The following is a 24,281-nucleotide window of genomic DNA, read 5'->3' as shown; positions in this document are numbered from 1 at the left end:
CTCAAGTGTTTTGGTTTGAGTAGTTTAGCACAGCAACAGGAAACTTAATGAAGATCCAGCATCCTTTCTGAACCTGGATCTTGTTTTAAAAACTAGACCGGCTGTCCAGACTTCCCCAAGGACCCTTCTGTCTCTGCCTTCCTAGGTCCTGTATTCTAAGTGTGCACTAGCATGCCCAGCTTTTCACGAGTTCTCATGCTCACATGGCAAACACTTGACCAGCTAAGCAATGTCCTAGCCTGCAGATATGGGTCTTTAGAGAATTCATGATGTGTAAGCGGTTTCTCCCATCTGTGAGTTTCACTCTACTCCTCTTCCCGATTTCAAGGAGAATTCTGGTAACATTTTTGAAATATAAATGAGGCTCACGATGGTTTCTGTGTGTGCATGTGAGGGGTGATGAGCAGGTGCACATGCTTATACACATGAGTGTGAGACCAGAAGAAAAACTGGAGTGTCCTCCTCTACCACTGCCTGTGTTATTCCTTTGAACCAAAGTCTCCCCTGACTGAATGTAGAATAGCTCTTTTCAGCTTAGCTGGCAACCAGAAATACCCAACAATCCTCCTGTCTTCAGTCCCACCCCAGTCATCCAGTCAACTTCAACTCTCAGTGGGTGACAAAAAGGGCAGGAGGAGATAGAATGGAGAGGAAAATGAGAGTCTGGGAAGGGTTTGCAGGTGGGATAGAAATATGAATATGATCTAAATACAATGTATATGTGTAAGAAATTACCAAAGAACAAGTTAAAGACTGGTTGTTTGCTCAGCGTATATGTATGTGGGGAAACGTAACCTCTCACCTCAGTCAGTGCACCAAGGTTTGCCTCCCTGGTCACTCAGGTGCCTGGACTCTGAACAAGAGCAGAATAAGAATGGCAGTCTGGGGTAGTGGGTGCAGCAAGATGGCTGCATGGTGGGTTCCCCTGATACACTAACAACAACGGCAGCAATGATAGAGTAGCTGTAGTAGTGAGAATAGAGAATGCAGTAGGCTTGGAATACAGTTCTGTGACTTTTAGTCACCCCTGGAAAGGCAACCATGATGGTTCACAGGAACAAGTCCACTCAAGCCTAGCTCAATTCCACTCAAGCCTAGCTAAATTCCGTATTGTGTGATTTAATGTCTCCCATGCATTAAATCACCACTGGTAAATGCACCCATCACTTGGAGTTTCTTCTACATCATCCCCACCTGTTAAAGGCATGAAACATCTTTCACAAAACCTCAACTGAAAATCATGTGCCATAGGGAACTAACTGAACACTCAGTGCCCTCCTGTTTTATCACCAAACTGGCTCTGAGGCCAGACCACTCTGTAGCTTCTATCCAGGAGCTGATAAATCTGTAAGCAGCTCAGAAGGCATGGCCCGCGTCACGGGTCTAGTCCAACCAGAAAGAAGGGCTCCCTTAGAGACATTAGACAAGTTTTAAAATCCATCAGTCATTCCAAGATACACAGAGTTCTAGGGCTTCCCTTCTGTTGGCTACAATTTCCCTTAGTGGTTCTACCATGTTTCGAACCATTTCTGGCTTGTTAGCATAGTAACAGCACCCTTCTTTCAAGTAGGCACATAACACCCTTTCTTTCTCGTCAATTGGTAGAGTTGGCCCTTTTACAGGGTTGGAAGGCTCTATTCAATTTCATACACACATACATACACACACACACACACACACACACACACACACACACACACACAAAGACCACTTGTTATTTGGACTCATAGGTAGGTATACCTTGTTAAAGAAATCAGATAATATTTTTTGTAAACCTATGTATTTCCACAAAATATATCAGAACTAGTAAAGTTCTTTGTCAGAGTTCAATCCTGAGGAGCCATCATGGCTAGCCCTATAAAAATCATAATGGACAAAATTATCATGAGTCCAAAAGAAGGAAGGGCCACCATCATCCCCGCCTTCAAATGTCCCCTGCTGAATTCTTCAACTTTCTGCATTACATAGACCTGCTGGTATCCAGATTTACAACCTGATCAGAGGTGAAGAACCAAACTTCCTGTCTCTGAAAGGACCGATCTGGGTGAACTTCCACAGTCCAGATCTCCTGCTCAGGCAGCATGGCTTTCTCTATCCAGCCACGGTGGGTCCACAGGATGGCACCTACAACTTGGCATTGAAATGAGGGCCCATAGTTCATTCTGGTGCGCTGACTGGCCCTGAGGCTTTGACTTATATTATCTAGAACTCTCCTGAGGACTTCCTGTAGAATCGGGTATCAGTCTCAGGCTGGGACTGGTTTTGTTAAGAGGAGAATGGAAAGCCAGGGAAGGTATAGCCATATTGAACTAGTACGCAGGTCCCGTAGTAGTTGTGTGGCAGACTTGGGTGAAAGATCTCCCTGTTCACAGTATCTTCATGTGTCTGTTTGGGAGACACTGAGAGCAACATAACTGCTAATTGTCTCCACTGCTTAAGACATTTAAGGTGTGTACTGGGGGAGAAGGGTGGCAGGACAATGGAGGCTGACATGAAGATCTCGCTCTGTGTATTTACAGGTTGTTATCGTTGTTCTTAAGGGATGGTTGGTACGGGCTTTGTATGTTTAAGTGGGCAATTATATCTTATCAATTGGATCTAAGATTATTGTGTTGTGTGTTCTTTTATGTGAGGGTTTGAGTGTAGGAAAGTGTGCGGTGGCTGGAGGAGACACTGGGCCGCCACAGCAGAGTTGGGATGTGTTTCCACCAAGATATCTAGCAGATATCTTGGAGCACTGCAGTGCAGGACCTAGCAGGGTAAAAGACAACCGTACTTATTTTATTTTTATATTTTTACAACAGATGGCGAACCAATGTGATGGGCAAGAATCCACTAGTAATCCTAAGAGTTGAAAGCAAGTTCTTATTTTCTAAGAGGAGGCCAGCGCCATGTTAAGTCATGTGATATCTCAAGGGCGGGAATTCAAACAAAGAAATGGGGAAGCAGACTGGGCTGGCAGGCTGTAGGTCCCCAGAGCAGGCAGCTCAGAGAGTTAGAGATTAAAAGCTGCTTTTTAAAGAAAGTTGTTTAGAAAATCTTTCAGGATACTCATATTCTTTTTTAACATGGGCTCCACAGGAATTTTGGGTTGAAATCCTAGTTAGACAAGCTACTTCTTAATTACAGGTATTAAAAGATGATTAAGTTTGTTTTTAGAAAGAAGACAGTAAAGAGATTACCTGAATCAGGTGGGAATTTTCATCCACGGTTCAGAACTTAGATAGGGGAAAATTAGTCACTACCTCCAAGTAGAGAGTTGTGCTGAATGTCTGTAACACCGGGAGAATGAATGCAGACATACATTATAGAAGTTATTAAGGTTAAAGAAAAGTCTGTGGCTCCAGGTAGAGAGCTTGACAGATTGAGATATTTTGGGCTAAAGTTCTGGTTTGATATGTTGCTTATTGATATTGGAATTGATAGAAATTGGTTTGTTTTGTGAATTACCCCACTAAAGACCATATGGCTCATTGATGCCGGCTAGCAGGGTTTGTGGTTACTTTTGATATTTACCATAACAGGAAGCTCGAATTCTCTTAATGTGGGCTCCACAGGAATTTTGGATTCATTTCCTGATATCATAGAGTACAAAAGCCTATCAGGCTCATAGTTTAGGTTTCTTCCTTTTTAAAAAAAATTTTAATCTTCACAATGGGTGTGACTTTGAGTTTTATGGTTATATTATTACTCTGGAAGAGAGTGCAAGATATAAGCTTTTCTGGTTACAGACTAAGGAACATAGTATTTTGGGAGAAAGATTTTGTCTTTGTGTTTTTAAAAAGTGTGATTAGGCACTGGAAACCTCACAGAGTCATACTGATCAGATTTGATAGAGGTAGACCGCCTGAAAAAATTGATTCAGGAGAATCAAACAAGATATCTCGATTTTAAACTTTTGTCTTGAGAGTTGTATTTTACAGAGTGTGCCTACTTGGATTCCTGGTCTCAAGGACTTTCAGCTGGGTCCAGTCAGGACACATTGATTGGCACAGCATTTGCTTCATTCTTCCTACCCCTTTACCCCCAAGGATTTCTCAACATCAATGTACAGCTTGAAGAAGTTATGGAGGAGTCGTCGCCCCAACTCCCTGGACTTTTGGGGGATTGGAAGCAGTTATTCTAAAGTTGTTTTTATGAGGAATTTAAAATTGGTTGTAATTTACCAGGGAGGAATTAGCTAGATTGAGTTGTACAGTCATAATCTCATTTGGTAACTATGATAAAATCTTATCTTTGCTTTGATATAGAATTTATTTGTTAAAAGAGTTTAAAAGTACAAGGTTTAGAGCCAGTCCTTCTATTGTCATTACAAACTTCTGAGTTGATTACACCTGTGAGTTAAGGGCCAACTAGCAAATTCACAGCTCTGACTTTGTGAGAGTACTTTCAAGACAAGATATAAAGACAACAGTCCAGATTGTCTTATATAGATAGATGGTTTTTAAAAATGTCAGAAATCCACAAAATTTGAGATTTAAAGTTATTTATCTTTTGTTGAGACACATCTGCTCCTAACAGTTCCCCTTTGGCAGATTTAATGAAGAATGCGAACATCTCTACCTCCAGATAAGGCAATACTTTGTGGCTAGGCAGCCACTGGACAAAACTGCCTGTTTCATCTGCAGACTAATACTGTCCAGAAAATGACAAATTATGCAGAATAATTGACTGATAAACCCTGCCAAGACAGGGTGATCTGCCCTTCAAAATCTGCATTTCAAGAGTCTGTCAGTTGATTTGGGGCCAGAAGGCTGAGGATTTGAGCTCACATGTTGCTAACAGGGGACTGTGCTAGCGGAGATTTGTCTCTACAACCTCTCAGTTCTGAAAGCTGTGTTAGGCTTCCTATGTGTATAGAGATTTGGTCACTCTCAGATTTCTGATGGGGTTGAAAACTGATTATAGTTTCATTGCCTATCAGGCTGTTTAACTCTGGAAATACATATTTTATTAGATATTTATCAGATAGTATACAAGCTAGCCAAGATATAATACAGATTTTAAGCCTTTCTTAAGCTGGGATGGATAACTAAATGTTCTGTTTAACTGATATAGTGTTGGACTGGGTGTTAGATATATTTTATATTTTTTAATTACAAAATGTTATGCTCAGCTTATATTTGAGAGAAAAGTTTTTTTTAATTAGAACAAAAGGGTGAAATGTGGGATGATGTCACAAGGGAGGCAGGTACAAGATAGAAGGAGGCCTGTCACTGGGTGAGAAGGAAGGATGGGCGGGAGAAAAGTTTGAAGGAAGAGGAGGAGACTGGAACAAAGAGAAAGGAAGAGAGGAGGAGGAGAGGCTGAGAAGCCGAGGCAGGACAATGGAGGCTGACGTAAAGATCTCGCTCTGAGTATTTACAGGTTGTTATCAATGTTCTTAAGGGATGGATGGTACCGGGCTTTGTATGTTTAAGTGGGCAATTATATCTTATCAACTGGATCTAAAAAAAAAAAAAAAAAAAAAGGATGTGTACTGGGTTAGAGAATGTACCCTCCTACCATGTGAGGCACGAGGAGTGACATCTTCCCTACTCACAGGTTGTCCTGATCAGGTACACACAGCAGGTTCTGGCCAGTCTTATGTCCCAGTGCAGCCTTATCCTGTATGCAAATTTACTCTCACGCATCCCACCCAAGGGAAAGGTGCTGCTTGAGCCTGGAGATGCCTGCCACGGAGATGTATTGTAAACATAGCCCATTTTACTTGAATATTGAATTCTCTAGAACTAATTTTTCATATACCTGACTTTAAATATTACTTTATATCAAACAAACTAATTTTACATGTGTACTTGTTTTGAGTAACCTGCTTCGGGCCTAACACTAACAACATATCCAGAATGACTACATAACGGGTGATACAACTTGATCTCTGCCTCCAGTCTTGTCCTAGTAAATAAGTACCGCTTGCACTTTAGGACATCAAGGACAGAAGTGACTGCTGGCCACTTACTTTATGGCTTAATTACCTCTATCCCAACAGTTTACAATATACTAGCAACTCTCACAAGAATTTATAAACCTCTTAAGATTTTGAACTGTTGCCTGTACATGGGATATGTGTTCTTCTATCTGGGCTGCCTTGTCTGGCCTCAGCGGGAGAGGAAGTGCCCAGCCTTACAGAAGCTGGAAGTGTCATGGGGGGGTGGGGGGGGGATAGCCAGGGGAGCCTGCACCCACTAAGAGGAGAAAGGGATGTGGAGAGGAGAATTGTGGGGGTGGCTTGGAGTGGGGCAGTGAGCAGGATATAAAGTGGATAAGTAAAAAAAAAATTAAATTACAAAAATGTTGAGTCTTAAAACCTATAATTTTTAATTGAAGGGTTTTTTTAGTACTGAAATAAACCACACACATAGTTCATGGGGAATCTGGGCACCTCAGTCTCCTGGTCTCTTTATAGTACACTTCAGCAAAGTCTAAATGAATTTAACAGATCTGTTTATGGCTCATTTTAGCACAGAGGATACAATTAAAGGACAGAAGAGTAAGATGGCTTCTCAAACAGAGCCATCTATGAGAAGGAAATGTTTATAATTAATTTTATCACAGTTCTTACATGACTCAGTTTCTCCAAATAGCTAGAGCTTAGCAAAGTTGGCAAAGACACAAACAATTCAACATGTGACGATAAGTAGTCTATCTCCAAAGGAACATTTTTTTTTTAATTTTAGCAGTAAGTATATTATCTTTGCATGTGGCATACTCAGACTTTCTCTGTCATGGCTTCAGTCTTTTATGCTTTTGTCCCCGTCTTTATTTATCAAGTGTATCCTCTCTACAATAGCCTAACACTTTGACTAGGTAAACCAGACACTCTGCTTTATGTTATCACCTCACTCTTGTATCTTTTGTTAACTTTCTTGTGGCCCCATGGACCTGAGAGAGAAGTTCACATCTCAGCAAGATCTTTAGTGACATCAACAACGCTGAGTGGGAGGGCATTCTTCATAAACGCGAATGATCAAACGGGACTCTTCAGAGAAATGAACATGTGAAATTACAGTTTTAGATAGAAATGACTAAGTGTTAATCCCACCAGGCAAGAAAACCCACCACCACAAACTTTGAGCCAAATTTAAAGCAAACTTTATTAAATTCTGATCAGGAAGATGGACCTGGCTAGACACAGACCTGGGATTGCCAGAGAACGACCACAAGCTAGCTACACTGGCCAGGTGCTTTATAAAGGCAAACCCACAAGGATATATATTCCCCGCCTTATCCAACCAAGGGCAAGCATGTATCCTAATGTACTTCCTCCCTACACAATTCCCACCTGCACGTCTCCAAAGGCATCTGGTGCAGTTCGGTCAACAAAACTTGTAGAAATACATGGCTTGTTATCTTATGTGAACAGCAGCGTCCAGCATCTCAGGACGTATCTGCCCTTGGGCAAGGAGCTAACGGGTTTGAGGTATTTTGTATTACAGATCTGTTAGGCACAGTAATTAAAACTTAAAACATAACTTTGGCCCTCACATAAGGTGCTGCCTTATCCCAATCTCATTCTGTGTCTGCCTAGATACTTTCCAGCATGCTACCTGCAGCAGCCATGCCTACGTTGGCAACGCATTCAGGGTTTCCATAACCTTGATCATGGTCCAGATGCATTAGCCAAAGCAATTAATGCTTGCACAGAGTAAATAACAGAAAAGGCTATACATCAAAATGAATTGTCATTCTGTGTTGATCAGCATGTTGTTTGTATCTTTCTTACAAGGGTTATTTCAAGATGAAAAACCATTTTTTAGCTTGAAAACATTCGGCCATCTTAATCTTTACATATAAATCTCCTTGATCAAGCAATTTAGAATTTTAAAATACCATAAGACACAATAACAATGAATTTGCCATTCATCGTGAGAGTTTTTTCCTAAAAAGGATGCGGTGTTGGGCAATAACTTTTTCATTAGGGGTTTTACCCAGTTTGCATCCTCCCATATATACCCTGAACCCCTAGACTCCAGGGTCACATTCCTAACCTGCAGAGTGGGGAGGCGTCTATCTAGGTCTGGACAATACACAAAACACAACAAAGACTTTGTGCTTACATCTGTGTGGCAATTTCTGGCAGTCTCCTGGGGTTCCTGTGAACTGGGCTTTACAACCCTGCTCTTGGTCTCCAGCTTTCCCATTGCTATGTAGATGAATCCTTTTCCTTCTAGAGATACAAGATACTGAATAGGACTCCTTCCTCCTTAAGGAAGGGTTCTCGGGTTTTAATTGGACCTTTTTTTTTTTTTTTTTTGTCAGCGGGTGAGCGGAGAGAGCTCGGCCCTGGGTCACAGGCTTCATGGTGAAAAGGACTCTAGTTTATCTGGCTCAATCCAGCTGAACAGGTTTTCTCAAAGCAAATTCATGCGCATCATGCTGCCCAGAGGAGTCTCCACAACACACAGAGTTCCCTGCAAGCATGCCTCCCAGTCACTCATGTTTCCTTTTGAAGCTTACATCACACCTCCTCCCCTTGTTTTCCTAACAGACAACCTGTCAGCTTTCTAGGAAGTCTCTCTGGTGTGGATTCTGTCCCATCCCAACCTGTTAGCTTTACTAGAAATATCTCTTAGGGCTTACTCAGAGCCCTCTTCTGCCCTATGGGGTCGAACCTTAGTTGAGACCTGGAGTTCTTGGTCCTACCCCATCCTGCAAGTTCCCTCTTGAATTTTTCTATCTGAGAGAGTCTGGACTGGTGATCAGCAGTTGGAAGAGTGCAGAGTGTCCTTCAGAGGAAATGCCATTTTCCCAGACTCCTCCCCCATCAGCTGAGTGACCTTCCCAGTTAGGAATTACTGTGCACACTTAGAATTCATGAAGGAAAGGGCCTTTTAATAGCACTTGTCCAGCTCTGGCTAATGCTCAAAGAGAAGAAGAATCTTACTAACACACACACACACACACACACACATCACAGACACATGCATTCCACACACACCATCATCCTTAAATCTCTTTTAGGTCCTGGCCCCAGGTTACACTTTGAACATTTTAAACAGAGACAGAAGACTGCAAGTCTGCACTTAGACCAATAGGAGATTTACAAAGCAAAGATAATGCAAAAATATATTTTTTAAGTATATCAATGTTATCTTTCAAGCAATTGTTACCTGAAATCATCTCACTTTCCTAGCAGAATTACATTTCTCTCAAGAAGAAAGCAAGCAAGGAGCTTTCTGGAAGGTCAGGACTTAACACTGATTGTCCCCTTGTGCTGCCTTCTTGCGTTGCCATGGAGACATTGATACAGAGAATGGGCCTAATGATGGCTGTTGTAGATCACTGTTGTCTCCTTTGTCCTAAGAATGGAGTCAAACAGCCACTATATCCTGGTGAACAAAAATTCTATATTCTAGAATCATGAATTTAGCTTATCTCTAGCAGGCCTGGTTATCATGTCTCTCACTTTATATTTTGAGATAGGGTCTCTCGGTGGACCCGGAACTATTAATTTGACTAGGTAAGTAGATCAATGAGCTCCCATGGTCATCCTGTCTCTGCTTCTCACAACACTAGAGCTACAGGTGAATGTTGCCATGTTTGGCTTTCTACCCGGGTGCTGGGATTTGAACTCAGGTCCTCATACTTGGGTTGACTTTTTCCAAAATTCTACAATTCTGATATAGCTAGGGAACTTTTCCTTTCCTCCTTGGAACTATTCGATCCCCTTTGATTTGCAACATAGAAGCAGAATACCCATGTTCAATTCCTAGCTTCCCTGTGAACCAGCTGACAATTTTAGACAGTTTCCTAATCCAGCTACCACAGTGTGACAAGGTTTTCTGAGGAATGATTCCACCCAGCAGTCAGAGGTCCTGACCACAGCAGATCCTCAATTGACAGGTGCATGAGAACAGCAAAGTCAGGAGAAATCTCTACTGGTTATGACATAGCAAGGCAAGGTAGCCTGAAATCAGAAGGGCAGAGGAACTGGAAAGATGGGATATTGCTCTCCTATGTTCAGCATAGGTGACAAGGGTGTAAAGAAGATTTATTGTATAGGCCATTGGCTTTAAAATGGCACCCATAATTTGGTCACACCATGGACACACTGGTTCTTTCTGCTACAAAATCCCAAAATTCAATCCCCTCCCTTAAAAAGCAAACTAACTAAGTCTTGAGTTATCTGGCACAAGATAGACTGTGTCAAAGATGCAGCCCCTCCCTCAGGCTCTTCTGCAACCCATGGGCTTCCTTTTTCCTTTTCCGGAGTGAAAGGACATTTAGAGAACATCAGGGGATAAAAGCTGTGATCTCCAACATTCCCACACACCAGGGGACAGCAGTGACTGTGGGTGACTCCGCAGAAGCCAGGATGCAGCCTCTTGATTCCATGGGTGAAGCTGGGCTGGGATTCTGGGAGCATGGTGAGAGGAGTCAGAGGGATCTGCTCAGAGCTGAGTCTGCCCAGGCTTGATTGGTGCTCTCTTCTTTCAGAGGACGGCGAGATGGAGGTCAGTGGCAGCAGGTATTCTATTAAAAGCTCCAGACTACGACCAAATTCTGGAATCAAGAGTTTGGCAGGTACAACATGGTGAGGGGCTGAGGAAATGTGGACAGGCCTCCTCAAAGTGGGCCTTTGGGGGTTAGAGGCTAGGACTGTGAAGTTCCTCTTCCTGGGGAGACAGGCTGAACAGGGAGTAGAGGGCCACTGGGAAGGCTGAGGCAGGTGGCTAGGGGAACCATCGCAGGATGAGGGAGGAGGAAGCTAGGGAAGGAAATCATGGACCAGGGGAAGGTAGGACACGAAAACTTGGACTATAGTATGGTGGAAGTTGGGACAGAGAATTGAGGGTACTGGAGAGATGGAGGGTGCAGCAAGGAACTAAGAGAGTCTTGTGGAAGTGGGAGCTGTGGTAGGGAACTGAGGGTATGGGTAGACGGAGGCTGGAGCAGAAAATCACAGGCTGTGGGAAGACTGAGGCCAGAGAACAAAACCATGGCCCGTGGGGGGTGGAATCTGAGTGGGAATGCCAGGTGGGAGGAGGATGCTGGTCAGTGTTCTGAAACGAGGCTACTAAAAGTTCACTCTCTCCCTGAAAGGATGCCTGGGACACAACCAAGCCCCCTTGGTCCTGCAGCTGCTCTCTTTCCTGTTCTTGGCTGGGCTCCTGCTGATCATTCTTTTCCAAGGTCAGGCACAATGAAGGGCTCAGCTCTTACAGGACCTTCAGCTAAGGACGTTTTAGGTCTGGGAGGGAAATGGAGAGTACAGGTGGATGACGTGTCTTCAAAGGAAGCCCCCATCTCTGGTGTAGGACAGAATGAGAAAAGAGACATGGGTGGATTTGGATCCATTTCTCCTTATGGCTCAGCTTTTACTGAGTGGTAGGTTTTCTAGTCTTCAAACAGAATTAAGGGAGACATTAACAAGAAACAGTCTCAGACTCCAGAGTGCTGCTGTGTGCCTACAGTCCCAGCTACTGGGGAAGCTGGGGCATGATGATCATTTTTGCCAAAGAGTATGAGAGAAGCCTTGACAACATAATGACACCCATCTAAAAGAAAAATGAAAAGTTGCCACAGTGTATCTATCTGAGTGCAGGACTTGACACAGGAAGTATTTAATAATGAAATTCTTTTTTCCCTTCCTTATAGTCTTCAAGACCACAAATACCCAGTGGCAGGAGGAACCCAAGCAAGAGAAGATCCTTGAGGAACTGAACCAGCTGACAGACGAACTTAGTGAGTAACCAATAACTGGAAGTGCCATGGTCTCAGGAGGGCTCTGGGGAAAGGGGTCAATTTTCTTAAATTGCCAGATCTCTTTGAGCCTCGGTTTTCTCAACTCTGTGAATAAAGACCACAAGATTAACAGTGGCCAAAGAAAATGGTACTTGGTATCAATGTGGGTTGTGCACACCATAGGTTCTCAGTGTTGATGGGGGCTGTGTACACAGTAAGCACTCAATGTTCACAAGGGCCATATACACAGTAGGCATTCAGTGTTCCCAGACAACATGAGCATACTTGTCACACAACAACATAAACTGTGCATGCAGCAGACGCTACATATTCATTGGGGTCATATAACCATGTAATATTCACAAGAGTCATGCACACAGTCAGTACTCAGTTAAACAGTTCTCTTGCCCTCTGTTCTGATTGCTAATCATCAAATTCTCTCAGTCTAGAGGATAATACTTGGGACTCTTGGGGTTGGGGGTTGGGTGTTGGGAGTAGGAGGTGTTGGGAAGTGGAGAAGGAAATGATTCCCTAGGATGCTGTGTTACTCTGAAGGGCATGAAGGTTAAGTGGACAAAGAACATAGTCGTGCAAGGGTGAGTTTATCCTGACCTTCCTCTCTGGGATTAGATGCTCTTCTGGGTGTTCAGTTTCCTAGTCTTCAAAGAAGTTAAGACAAAACGTCAATCAGAAACTGTCTTACATGCTAGAATGGCAACACCCACCTATAGTCTGAGCTACTGGGAAAGCTGAGGGATGGATAACCATTTATGTGCAGGAGTTGAAGAGAAGCATTGACACCAACTGAAACTTGTCTGGTAAAATGACGCAGGAGCCGATGAGACAGTTTAGCAGACAAAAGTGCTTGCTACCGAACCTGATGACCTGAATTCAACCCCTCGAACTCACGTGGTAGAAGGAGACTCCTACGAGTTTTCCTTTGAGCTCTGTCCTTTGAGCTCCGTGCATGCAAACATGCATGCCCCCCCACCCCTACACATACTAAATGCTTTTTAAAACGACACAATGTCACTGGAGACCAATGACATTATTAGATATTTAATAATGGCACTTTTTTTCTTTGCATAGTGTCCAGGATCCCCATCTCCCAGGGGCAGAATGAGTCCATGCAGGAGAAGATCTCTGAGCAACTGACTCAGCTGAAGGTTGAACTCCGTGAGTGAGAAACCAGCAGCCCAAGACTCTGGGTCTGTAGGGGCCAATTTTGAGCCATCAGACCTCTTTGAGTCTCAGTTTCCTCATCTGTAAATTGAATCCACAAAGTAACAAAAAGATGATATTTGCTCCTTACCAGGACTGTACACACAGTAGGCACTCACATTCCCAGGGGGTTCACAGGGCAGGTTCACAGGGCAGGCACTCAGTCCTCTATAGGACCATGCATATATCAGTCATTTAATGTTCAGTGGTCATGTGCATAGTGTAAACTCAATGTTCTAAGTGCTGTACACACTGTAGATACCCAAGCCAGTGTCTTGGCTCCTATTCTGAACTCCATATAAGTCTTCCCGTCAGAGGACATGGACAGGAACTCCTGGGTTTTTCTGGGGCAGGGGAGGGATTTAGTGAGCAGAGAAGGGAGTTCCCCAGTGTGCTGTGTCAAGGGAGGACCTTTGCTTTGGAGGGCCTGAAAGTTGAAGAGAAAAGGAACATAGGCATTCATTCAAGTGTGCACTCATTTTAACCCCCAACCCCACCTCCAGGATTAGACACCTTTCTGAATGTTTACTTTCCCAGTCTCCAAAAGAGAGTAAGCATGACATCAGTCAGAAACCATCCCAGAAGCTGGGGTGGCAACCTGCACCTACAGTCCTAGCCACTGGGGAACTAGAAAGGGGATGTTCATTTGTGCTAGAATTTGTGACAAGCTGTGACACAGTGATGTTCATAAAATATGACGGAAGATCTCCCAAGGATAGGCAATGGCACATAGTAGGTATTTAATAATGCCAGTTCTCTACTTTTCTCTTTGTTTTTCATGGCACAGTATCCAGGATCCCCGTCTTCCAAGTGCAGAATGAATCCATGCAAGAGAAGATCTCTGAGCAACTGACACAGCTGAAGGCTGAACTCCGTGAGTGATCAGAAACCAGAGGTTCTGAGGCCTCAGGTCACTATAGGGGTCACTTTTCTTGAGTCATCGGACCTATTTATGTCTCAGTTTCTTCATCTGTGAATTGAGGCCACAAGTGACAGCAAGGGTGGCGCTTGATGTTTACAGAGGCAGGCAGCCAGTAGGCATTCAGTGTTGATAGGAACCATACAAACACTAGGTACTTGATGTTTATAAGCACCGTGAATACAGTAGGTACTCAATGTTCACAGGAACATGCACAAAGTAGGTACTGTGTGTTCACAGGGACCGTATACACGGGAGGCACTCAATAGTCACAAACCCTGCATTGGTTACGTTCTCTGGAAGAACAAATTCTATAGAATGAATATTTATCAAAAGACTTTACTAGGTTGGTTTATACAATATGGTCTAACAAGTCCACCGTGGCTGCCTACACAGTGGCTGCAGAGGCTGAGAACATGGGAGCTGCCAAGCCCTTGAGTCCGGGTGCCTCAGAGTCCTGATCTATGGCCCGGAGGATTCCTGGAGAGCACAGATCATCAGGCCACAAAGAGAAGCTGAAGGATTGAGGATCAGCATCAACAGAGACAAAAACAGGGCAGATGGGAAGATGGACAGATAACAGCAGCCTTCCTTTTCCCTCAGTTTCTTTATATCTGGGCCAACACTGGAACGTGTTCCTTATCCTGTTAATCTTTCCTAGAAAAACCCTCACAGCCCTGCCCTAAGGTGTGTCTCTTGGTTCATTCTAGATACAATCGTGTTAACATCAACTGTGCCGTGAGCACAGTAAGGACTCTGTTTTCACTGAATTTGTGCATAGTTGGCAGTCAGTGGTCACAGGGACTGAGGACAGTCTTCACACAGTGTCCTTGAAGTTATACACAGAATAGAAACTCAATATTCATAGGTAACATGAACATAATAGACACTCAGTTAAGTCAGTCCATTGGCCTCTGTTCTGAGTGTTAAGTCTCTACTTCTCACCATATAGGAGAGGAAGTGGAGGCAAGAGACCTGGGTGTTAGGTCTCCAGATCTTTATAGGGGAAAATTGCCCCTGACCCTGGGAATCCAAGCTTCTTGGGAGGTTGAGGGATGGTGCATCCTTTTGCCTAGGGGTTTGAAAGGATTCAACAACAGGGTGAGTTCCATCTCAAAAGAGAGATGGCATAATGTCCCTGGAGACACAGTTCAAGTCAATGTGCACAGTAGCTGTTTAATAGCTACGGTTCCACCTCTTTTTTCTTGGTCCAGTTTCCAAGATCCCCAGCCTCCAGGTACAGGATGAGTCTAAGCAGGAGAAGATCTACCAACAGCTGGTACAGATGAAGACTGAACTCCGTGAGTAAACAAAAGCCAGAAGCCTCAGGAGCCTCAGGCAGTCATTACTTTGGGCACTCAATGTTAACAGGGGCTGGGCACACACAGTGAACATTGAGTGTTCATAGTTGTGAACACTCAGGCACTTCAGTAGTAACAACTGTATCCCCTATTTCTTCCAGTCTAGAGGAAGTGGAACTAGGACTCCTGAGTTCCTCTAGAGTTTCAAAGGGGTGTAGAAAGTGGAAAAGGAATGGTTTGCCAGGATGCTGTGCCAAGGGAAGGCTCTCACTCTGGACAGTCTGAGGGCTAACCAGACACAAGATCACAGGCATCCAGATATGAGTCTCTCCTAACCCACTTCCCCAACAGTCCGCCTGTGTCGACTCTGCCCCTGGGACTGGACATTCCTCCTAGGAAACTGTTACTTCTTATCCAAGTCCCAACGGAACTGGAATGATGCCGTCAGAGCTTGCAAAGAAGAGAAGGCTCAATTAGTCATCATCAATAGTGATGAAGAGCAGGTACATCTGGTGGGACTCCTCTTGTCTGGTCTGTGCACATGGCTCCTGATCATGTGGGCTTAAGATAATTTGCCAGAATTATGTGAGGAAAGAAGAGAAGGGGACCCTGAGCCCTTGGCATAGAACTATGTGCTGAGCATCTGTGAGTGCTTTGGGGACACCTAAAATGCAGTGGCTATCATCCTTTTGCTGGTCACTCTTCAGCCACTTGCTCTTGAAGAGATAGCCTTGGTGTGAAGGCTGATTAGCTAGCACAGCAGACAAAGGTGTTTGCCTCTAAGCCTCGCACCCTGAGTTTAATTCCTAAGACCCCCATGGTAATAGGAAAGAACTGACTCTTCAAGTTGCCCTCCAACAAACATACCTGCACTGTGGCATATGCCCATCCAGACATAGAAGTAGACATTATTATGAAAAAAATTAAGTCCTGATAAGGGCCTGCTTCACAAGCTTGAGGACCTTGAGTTCAAATCCAAAGACAAAGAGGAAAGGGGTGAGATAGCTCAGCAGGCGAAGGTACTTGCTGCCACGCCTGACAACCTGAAATTTATCCTCTGAACCCACATGCCGAAAAGAGAGAACCAACCCCTACAAATTGTCCTTTGACCTCTACATATGTGCTGTGGCATGTACACCCACACCTACATATACATATGCATATATACATATTCATATACAGAGGCACATACACATACATAGATAAGCACACATACACACATAACCTGGTATGATATGTAGTGCTTGCCAATTCCCCTGCTGTAAATATTCTCACCAGAAACAATTTCAAGTTTATAATAGGATGCCACTGAAGAACTGAAAAAGAAGGGGTAGGCATCTTAGCATGCATGATTAACCATGAATTAGCATGATCTGCTTCCATCACATTAAAGCCAGTCATGAGGAAATTCTATAGACTCAGAATTCTTTTGTTATTGGATATTTTTTATTTATATTTCAAATGTTATCCCCTTTTCTGGTTTCCCATTCATAAACCCTCATCCCATCCCCCCTCTCCCTTCCTCTATGAGGGTATTCCCCCACCAAACCACTGACCTCTTTCTGCCTCCTAACCCTGACATTCCCCTACACTTGGGGGCCCAGCCTAGGCAGAACCAAGGGCTTCTCCTCCCATTGGTGCCCAACAAGGCTCTGCTACATATGCAGCTGGAGCCATGGGTCTGTCCATGTATACTCCTTTGGATAGTGGTTTAGTCCCTGGAAGCTGTAGTTGGTTGGTGTTGTTGTTCTTATGGGGTTGCAAGCCACTTCAGCTCCTTCAGTCCTTTCTCTAACTCCTCCAATGGGGACCCCGTTCTCAGATCAATGGTTGGCTGCTAGCATTCACCTCTGTATTTGTCATGCTCTAGACTCAGAATTCTTAAGAGCCATCCAGAATGGGGGAGGGGTATGGAATGTGTGTGTGTGTGTGTGTGTGTGTGTGTGTGTGTGTGTGTGTGTGTGTGTGTGTGTGTATGTGTGGTGTTGCTATCTTTCGGACAGGGTCTAACTCCTGTGGATTTCTGAGATTAAAGGCATGTGCCTTCATATCTATCCAGCTGGGTACCACCCTGTGCCAAGTGAATGCGCCACCCATAGGCTACAGGTGTAAAAATAGCTGACATCATCAAAGCACACAGGAGTGTTAATGGCCTGATAGAGCAGAAGGGGAAAGAGAAGATTGCAAGTAGACGTTTCTGCAAGAGTTTGGGGAGACAAGCTGAAAGTAGGAACGAGTCTCCCCTGAATTTCCTTCTCTTCATCTCCAGACCTTCCTACAGCTGACTTCTAAGGCTAAAGGACCAACCTGGATGGGGCTGTCAGACCTGAAGAATGAAGCCACATGGCTCTGGGTAGATGGTTCTACTCTGTCATCCAGGTAGATCCAGGGAACAACCAGTAGAGTCTCTGATACTCTGATAGCGACCTTTGGGTCTCATCCTCCTCTCTATGCCCTGTTAGGAACAAGAGCTGCCCATATTTGCTGGTGGAAGGAAGTCTTCCTTCCCATACACAGATAGAACATTAGCAAATCCCATCAAAGCAAGAAGAGAAACGTCCCCCTGAGGGGTGCTGATTTTAATGTAGGCTATTAGTAGAAAATACAAAATAAAGGAAGGCCACGGGGAGGGGGAACTATTAACATTGAAAGATGGTTCATTGGGTTGGGGATATAAGTATGTTCATAAAGTAGCATAACGTCCAGTCTGCACAATGTAGTATAGTGGTCCATGCCTGCAACCCTAGCAGTCGGGAGACAGAGGGAGAAGAATCAGAAGTCCACTATTATCTTCAGCTACATAATGGGTTCTGCGCCAGCCTGGGCTACATGAGACAATGCCTCAAAAAATGTTTTGAAAAGGAAAAATGCAAAGGAAGGAATGAGGTGGGAGAAAGAGAAAAGCAGGTAGGGAAAGAGATGTAAGGAAGGGGAGGAGCCTAGCTTAAAGGTAGTTTATAAGGATGCTCACACCACACAACTCAGAGATCATGGGAAAGAACCACAGCAAATCAGAACAAAAGGAAAGACACACAGTGGGAAAGAACCTTGGCTTTGTTGTCCATGCACAAGAGCAGGAGAGGCAGGCTTAGTATCTGTTAGTCTACCATTTTAACATTCTTATCCCTAATTTGTCTGGTGCATGGCATGGGGCAGATTTATTGTGGACCAGAGTTCGAGAACCCAGCAAGGAAGGTGGAATCCAGATTGGTTGGTTTACATCAAAAAGTTACACCCTTCAATGTAGGACATAACAAGAGTCAGAATCCAAAGCCAACTGACGCAGGCGCACCTCAGTCTCCAGAGTAAGGCCCGCCTACAAGATGCATTCTAGAAGGATGTGAAGACACTGAGTTTCAGAAAGCTAAAAGCATGGCATGGAGTAGACTAATACTTTGTGGACTGATTTTTCCAGATTCCAGAAATATTGGAATAGAGGGGAGCCCAACAACATCGGTGAAGAAGACTGTGTAGAATTTGCTGGGGATGGCTGGAATGACTCCAAATGTGAACTCAAAAAGTTCTGGATTTGCAAGAAGTCTGCGACCGCATGCACTGAAGGCTAGCTCCCCCAGCTTCTACCGCCATGCTTCTTTGCCAGACAAATGGATGTGCCTCACTTTCAGCTCCTTCTTCCTGGCTGTTGGCCTCAGTATTTTGGAAAAAAAAAAAAAAACCCTGGTATTATATTTTTATCAGATTCTTCATCCTCCAAGTTTATCCTAGTTTCGTTTCTGTTGATGTGATAAAATGCTCTAACAAAAAAAAAAAAAAAAAAAAAAAACTAAAACAGAAAGAAGCTTATTTTACCTTACATTCCAGGTGACAGTCGGTCACTGCAGGGAGGTCAGGGATGGCAGGAACTTGACACAGCTGGTCACATCACATTAACAGTCAGACGTGTGTGCAAGCTAACTCACTCATTTGCTTATTCTCGGTTCCGTTTTCCTACTCCTACATTTTAGGGCCCCTGCCTAGGAAATGGCGCCATTTACAGTGGGCTGGATGCTCCCTCCTCTGCTAATGTGATTAAGACAATACCCCATAGAACGCTCACAGGCCAACCAATGCAGGCAACGACCCACTGGGACTCTTCCCAGGTTGTGTCAGGTTGACAATTAAGCTGTCACAATGGGACCCACTCACTAGTGTTCTTTTGCTTTCAGGTTTCTCTGGGCTTAGGGTTCACTGTTGTCCCCCACTCCAGTGTAGTTACCTGACATGGGAGGCATTCAGGACCTGGGTGTTTTCCATTAATCTGCTCCACCTTCCTTGCTGAGATGCATACACTCAAAGGCCAGAAGAAGACATTGGTGTCCTCCACTATAGCTCTTCACTTTATTCCCTTGAGGCAGGAGTTGGAGTTCATTATTTTTTCAGCAAGGCTAGCAACCAGAAAGATCCTGTGTCTTCCTGTCCCCACTACCCCCTAAAATGGGGTTACGCATGTAACCATGCATGTCCTTTTACAATTACTAGTGCTCCCGGCTCAGGCCTTCTTTCTTGTACAGCAGCATTCTTATCCACTGAGCATGTCCCCAGCCCTTCGTCCACTGCCAGGTAGTCTAGCTGCCTGTTGCTATAATGAAGTCCTGAGAAAATGAAAGTTGGAAGAGAAGGGGATTATTTGGCTTACAATTCCAGGTTGTAGCTCATCCCTACAGGGATATCAAGGAAGGAACTTGAGTCAGCTAATCTGAAAGCAGAGAGAGGAAATTGCACACATGCCTAGCTTTTTCCACTGTAATACAGTCTCCCATCTCCAGAGAAAGATGCTGCCATGTTAGGATGGGTTTCTGTTCAATTGACTTCAGATAATGCCCCATAGATATTTCTGCAAGCCCACCCAAGATACACAATTCATTGTTGAGCCTATTCTTCTACAGTGTGTCAAACTGACAACAAAAGCTAGCCATCACGTCAAGTCATATCCGCCTTGTCCCGAGACTTGATCCTATCCCTGCAGACTTTCATTCTGCCTGTTCACTTTCCATCAACCTGCCTGAAAACTTTTGGCTAGGAACCCTCCCTGGTCTCTCTAGCTCATCATGCAGACTAAAGCATGAAGGAAATCATTCTTCTTCTCCATCTATGACTTCTAGGCATCAACATACAAATATTTCAGCTCAGGGGCTAGAGAAATGGCTCAGCAATTAAGAGTACATTCATTGCTCTCCCAGAGGAGTATAGCCAATTTTTTTAATCTTAGTCATTCTGACTGAGGTAAGATGGGATTTCAGAGGGGTTTGGATTTGCATTTCCCTCATGACTAAGGATATGAAACTTTTTTATTTTTTAATTGATTGTTTGAGAATCCCATATCATGCAGCCCTGTTGCACTCACCTCCCATTCTTCCCAAGTCTCCCTCCCCCCTAAAAAAAAAAAAAAAAAAAAAAAAGGAAAAACCATGCCTGCCACGGTCCAGCCTCAACACAGGATTGGAGTTCTCAACTGGAAGCAGGGATATCTGGAAGGTGCATAATACATATCCACAGACTACTCTTTCGGTACAAAATGACAGGCAATTTCAAGGTGCTCTCTCTCTCTCTCTCTCTCTCTCTCTCTCTCTCTCTCTCTCTCTCTCTCTCAGCTTGGGGCTGCATACACTCTGCATTCTCTTGTGCACTCTGCTTTTTTCTATTGTGCTTTTCTTTTCTCAAACTCCTACACTCATGCACACCTCTGCTCATTACCCTTTCATTCTCATGCACACTCTTCATACACACCTCACACATATATATCACACATGCCACATGCGCTCTCCATTCACTCACACACACAATCTTCATACACACCTCACATTCTCTCTTCACTCACTCTTTACATTCTCTTTTCATGCTCTCTCACTTGCTCTCACATTTTCTCCCTCATGTGCTCTCTCATTCACTCTCTCATTCACTCTTCGCATGTTCTCTTCACTCACTCTTCACATGCTCTTCTCATGCGCTCCAGCCTTTCTCTTGCCAAGTCTTTTATTGATAATTCAAAAGTAGGTAGAAAAAAGACATTGTGTAATCACTGCCAAATCAAACTCAAAAGAATAACTACATCCCACAAAGAACTAAGAATTACAATCGTTCCCCAAAGTTTCAAGCTTCCCCTATTCCCAGGCCTGTGGCCAAAATAATAATAATTTTAAACTTATCATTATTTAAACTTTAACTTTTGGGTTGGGGATTTAGCTCAGTGGTAGAGCACTTGCCTAGCAAGCGCAAGGCCCTGGGTTCGGTCCCCAGCTCTGAAAAAAAAAATAAATAAATAAATAAAAAATTTAAAGCAAAAAACTTTAACTTTTAACTTATTATACTTCAGAGCTCAAAGCTCCGAGGTCAGCTACTTGCATTTTTCTGTGAAGCTCTAATGATAAATGACATGGGCAAAGCTGCCAGGCAGTGGTCAGAAAGAATCAAGTTAACCCTTAACTCAGTGGTTTCGATAGCTCTCTGTTCCTTGCACACAATGACTCTCGTAAGTGTCCCAGTATTTTGACTTAGCTTACTAATATATAATTTTATGTATTCTATACTTCCTTATCCAGGAACCACTCTCAAATGTTATGTAAAACTTAATTCCTAACTTCAATAACTTTTTCCTTTCTTAGGATTCCAATGTTGGCTCGAATTCATTTTCTAGTAATTTCTTTAAAGTTTCGATGCAAGTCAAGCATTAATCTGGAGCTACTATTGTGCAGTTATTACATTGTTTCCAAGATGAGAACACACAGCACGCACCTGGGCCATTAGGGCTGTGCTGTGTCCCTATGCCTCAATTTCCAATTGTTTAAGAATCATAACATCAAAGAACATCTAGTTTCACAGAGTCCACCAGAGCAGAAGGAGAAAGAAGTAGGGAAGTCAGATATAATAGAATAATTATGCACACCAAGGCCAACTGAGAGGCAGTCACGCACAAATGAAATCTATACAGCCGTTGTCCGGGGCTAAGGTTAGGAGAAAGGGGAACAACCAAAGAGCTGCTGCGGGCTACTGAGATGTCTCCATCCCGGCCTACTGCTGGCAGTCCCTGTCATCTTATGTTGTCCCCAGCACATGCCCATTTCCTGTTGTCCATATACTCACTGTAGCATAGTCAAATTCCTAGTGGCCACCCCCAGCAGAAAGGATGAATCTTTTTCAGCCTGCATCTTCTTCAGACGCCATCAACTGGGGAGAGTCAAGTGCTGAAGGGAGGGGCAGGGCCAGTTCTCCTGTGCCTATGGACAATTAACATGGCTTCAGAAAACATCCCAGATTACAGACATCTGAGTGGGCTTCAGTGGTAACACAGGCCAGAATGAGAAGTAAGAAACTTGTTTTCTTCTTCTGCATGGGTATACCCAGTTTGACCAGACCATTTGATGAAGAAGATCTCTTTTCTCAAATTGTATTGTTGGCCTTTTGTCAAAAATTCAAATGACTACAGGAGCATGGGATTATAGCGCCATTGATCTGTGGTGCATGTGTGTGTGTGTGTGTGTGTGTGTGTGTGTGTGTGTGTGTACCTTCACACAGGTACCATGATTTTTTATTTTACTCTGGCTAGGATATAATAAGTCACTGAGACCCTTCTCTGAGATCCCTATTGGCAAGCTCCATAATTTTCCAAGAAAATATCCTTAAAGTTGGTTTGCCAGCATCTGACACAATCTGTTCAGGCCTTTGGCTATGACTGTGTTTGTGGCTTTTGTTGTTGTTGTGACCATGGATGCACTCACTGAAACATCTATGACCAGTCCCTTAAGATTGTTGACAATCATATTTAGAAGGTAGTTTGTCAATCTGACCATTTATCAAAAAAGCAGTAGTAAGTTTTATCCAGGTGGATGGCCTTGCCAGCTATGGATTTTTGGCCAGATTTACAGTACCAGTCATGAATTCCTCCCTGAAGAGAAAGCATTAATACAGTAAGAAAGAATTGGTTGTTCCCATAACAGTCATGCAGCTATCACACCAGTGGGCACATATTTTAAAAGAAAACACCACACACAACCACTTTCCCAACAACTTTTGCTTTATTTTTAAAAAAGAAAGCCATGTGTCTCTTGTGTATGTGTGTGTGCACCTTTTTGCACATTCCTTTTCTAATGCTTCTTATCTCAACTGAACATCTCAACCTCTCACCATTCCTCCTCCATCCTGACATCCAACAAAGATAAACTCAGAAATGATCACCTAAATATATAATAATCAAAACCCAGATGACTAGAGGCCAGCATAAGAACACAATCAACAACATCCAACATTTCTAGCTCAGAAAACATAGGGGAAAACCCTAACCTAAAAAAGGAGATGCTTATGAATATCCTAGTAAGAGCACCAGTGGAAGGGGAAGCCATGGGTCCTGCTAAGACTGAACCCCCAGTGAACTAGACTGTTGGGGGGAGGACGGCAATGGGGGGAGGGTGGGGAGGGGAACACCCATAAAGAAGGGGAGGGGGAGGGGGATGTTTGCCCGGAAACCGGGAAAGGGAATAACACTCGAAATGTATATTAGAAATACTCAAGTTAATAAAAAAAAAAAGTAAAAAAAAAAAAAGAAAAAGAAAAAGGAGATGCTTATAAAGGTAGACGAAGCTTACAGAAGACAAACATATTGGACCAGAAAAGAAAGTCTTCCCAACAGATAAATAAAAACATTAAATATACAGAAGAAAAAATATTAAAAGCTACAATGGGGAAAAGCAAAAAAAAAAAGTAAAGGCAGACTTAGTAGAATTATACCTTACTTCTCAACAGAGAATCTAAAAGCCAGAAGGGTATGGAGAGATGTATTACAGACGCTGAGAGACCACAGATGAGATGCCAGTCCAGACTACTACAATATCTTTCTACTAATCCAGCCTTATAGAAGATATGAGAAGGAAAACTCTGACATGTGACGGATAACTACACCCAAGAAAACACAATAAATCAATCATCTTCCAGCAAACACACAACAAAAATAAAAAGAACTACAATCATTGGTCTTTAATATCTCTCAACGTAAATATATTCAATTCCCCAATAAAAAGAAGCAGGCTAACAGGCTTGATAGGTAAATAAGAGCCACCATTCTGATGCATAAAAGAAACATACTTCAGCCACAAAGATAGAAACTCTTTCGAAGCAAAGGGCTGGAAAAAGTTTTCCAAGAAAATGGAGCCAAGAAACAAGCT

At 43.4% G+C, this 24,281-nt stretch overlaps 1 protein-coding gene and 1 long non-coding RNA gene across 11 annotated transcripts in view; one reads left to right on the top strand and one right to left on the bottom strand.

Annotated features, from left to right (window-relative positions):
* The first annotated feature begins 8,260 nt into the window (after positions 1 to 8,260).
* On the top strand, positions 8,261 to 18,900 carry Clec4m (C-type lectin domain family 4 member M). 2 transcript variants are annotated; one of them, XM_087577839.1, is made up of 10 exons: positions 8,261 to 10,367; positions 10,438 to 10,524; positions 11,044 to 11,133; positions 11,599 to 11,685; positions 12,775 to 12,861; positions 13,694 to 13,780; positions 15,040 to 15,126; positions 15,478 to 15,629; positions 17,396 to 17,505; positions 18,542 to 18,852. In XM_087577839.1, the coding sequence occupies exons 1-10, from the start codon at positions 10,316 to 10,318 to the stop codon at positions 18,690 to 18,692; spliced, it is 990 nt and encodes a 329-aa protein (XP_087433965.1). In that variant the 5' UTR covers positions 8,261 to 10,315; the 3' UTR covers positions 18,693 to 18,852.
* The window catches only part of LOC148002098 (uncharacterized), a 158,037-nt gene continuing 151,446 nt past the window's right edge, over positions 17,691 to 24,281 (bottom strand). For 7 of the 9 annotated variants that reach the window (XR_015634526.1, XR_015634515.1, XR_015634516.1 and 4 more), the window contains 3 exons: positions 22,207 to 22,340; positions 19,343 to 19,718; positions 17,691 to 18,999 (listed from right to left, as the gene is read on the bottom strand). This is a non-coding gene — a long non-coding RNA (uncharacterized LOC148002098). Of the gene's footprint in view, positions 19,000 to 19,342; positions 19,719 to 22,206; positions 22,341 to 24,281 lie in introns of those variants that run through there. The other 2 variants (XR_015634524.1, XR_015634521.1) reach the window with 1 other exon arrangement.

Source organism: Rattus norvegicus, chromosome 12 (genome assembly GCF_021556685.1).
Source record: "Rattus norvegicus strain SHRSP/BbbUtx chromosome 12, alternate assembly SHRSP_T2T, whole genome shotgun sequence".
NCBI lineage: Eukaryota > Metazoa > Chordata > Mammalia > Rodentia > Muridae > Rattus > Rattus norvegicus.
Note: the sequence above shows the minus strand (reverse complement) of the source record. Positions and strands in the feature narration are given on the sequence as shown.

Coding starts and splice junctions, on each gene's coding strand:
- Clec4m (XM_087577839.1), top strand. CDS start 10,316: ATGCAGCCTCTTGATTCCATGGGTGAAGCTGGGCTGGGATTCTGGGAG. Junction 11,686..12,774: donor CCAGCTGACAGACGAACTTA/GTGAGTAACCAA, acceptor TTCTTTGCATAG/TGTCCAGGATCCCCATCTCC. Junction 12,862..13,693: donor TCAGCTGAAGGTTGAACTCC/GTGAGTGAGAAA, acceptor TTCATGGCACAG/TATCCAGGATCCCCGTCTTC.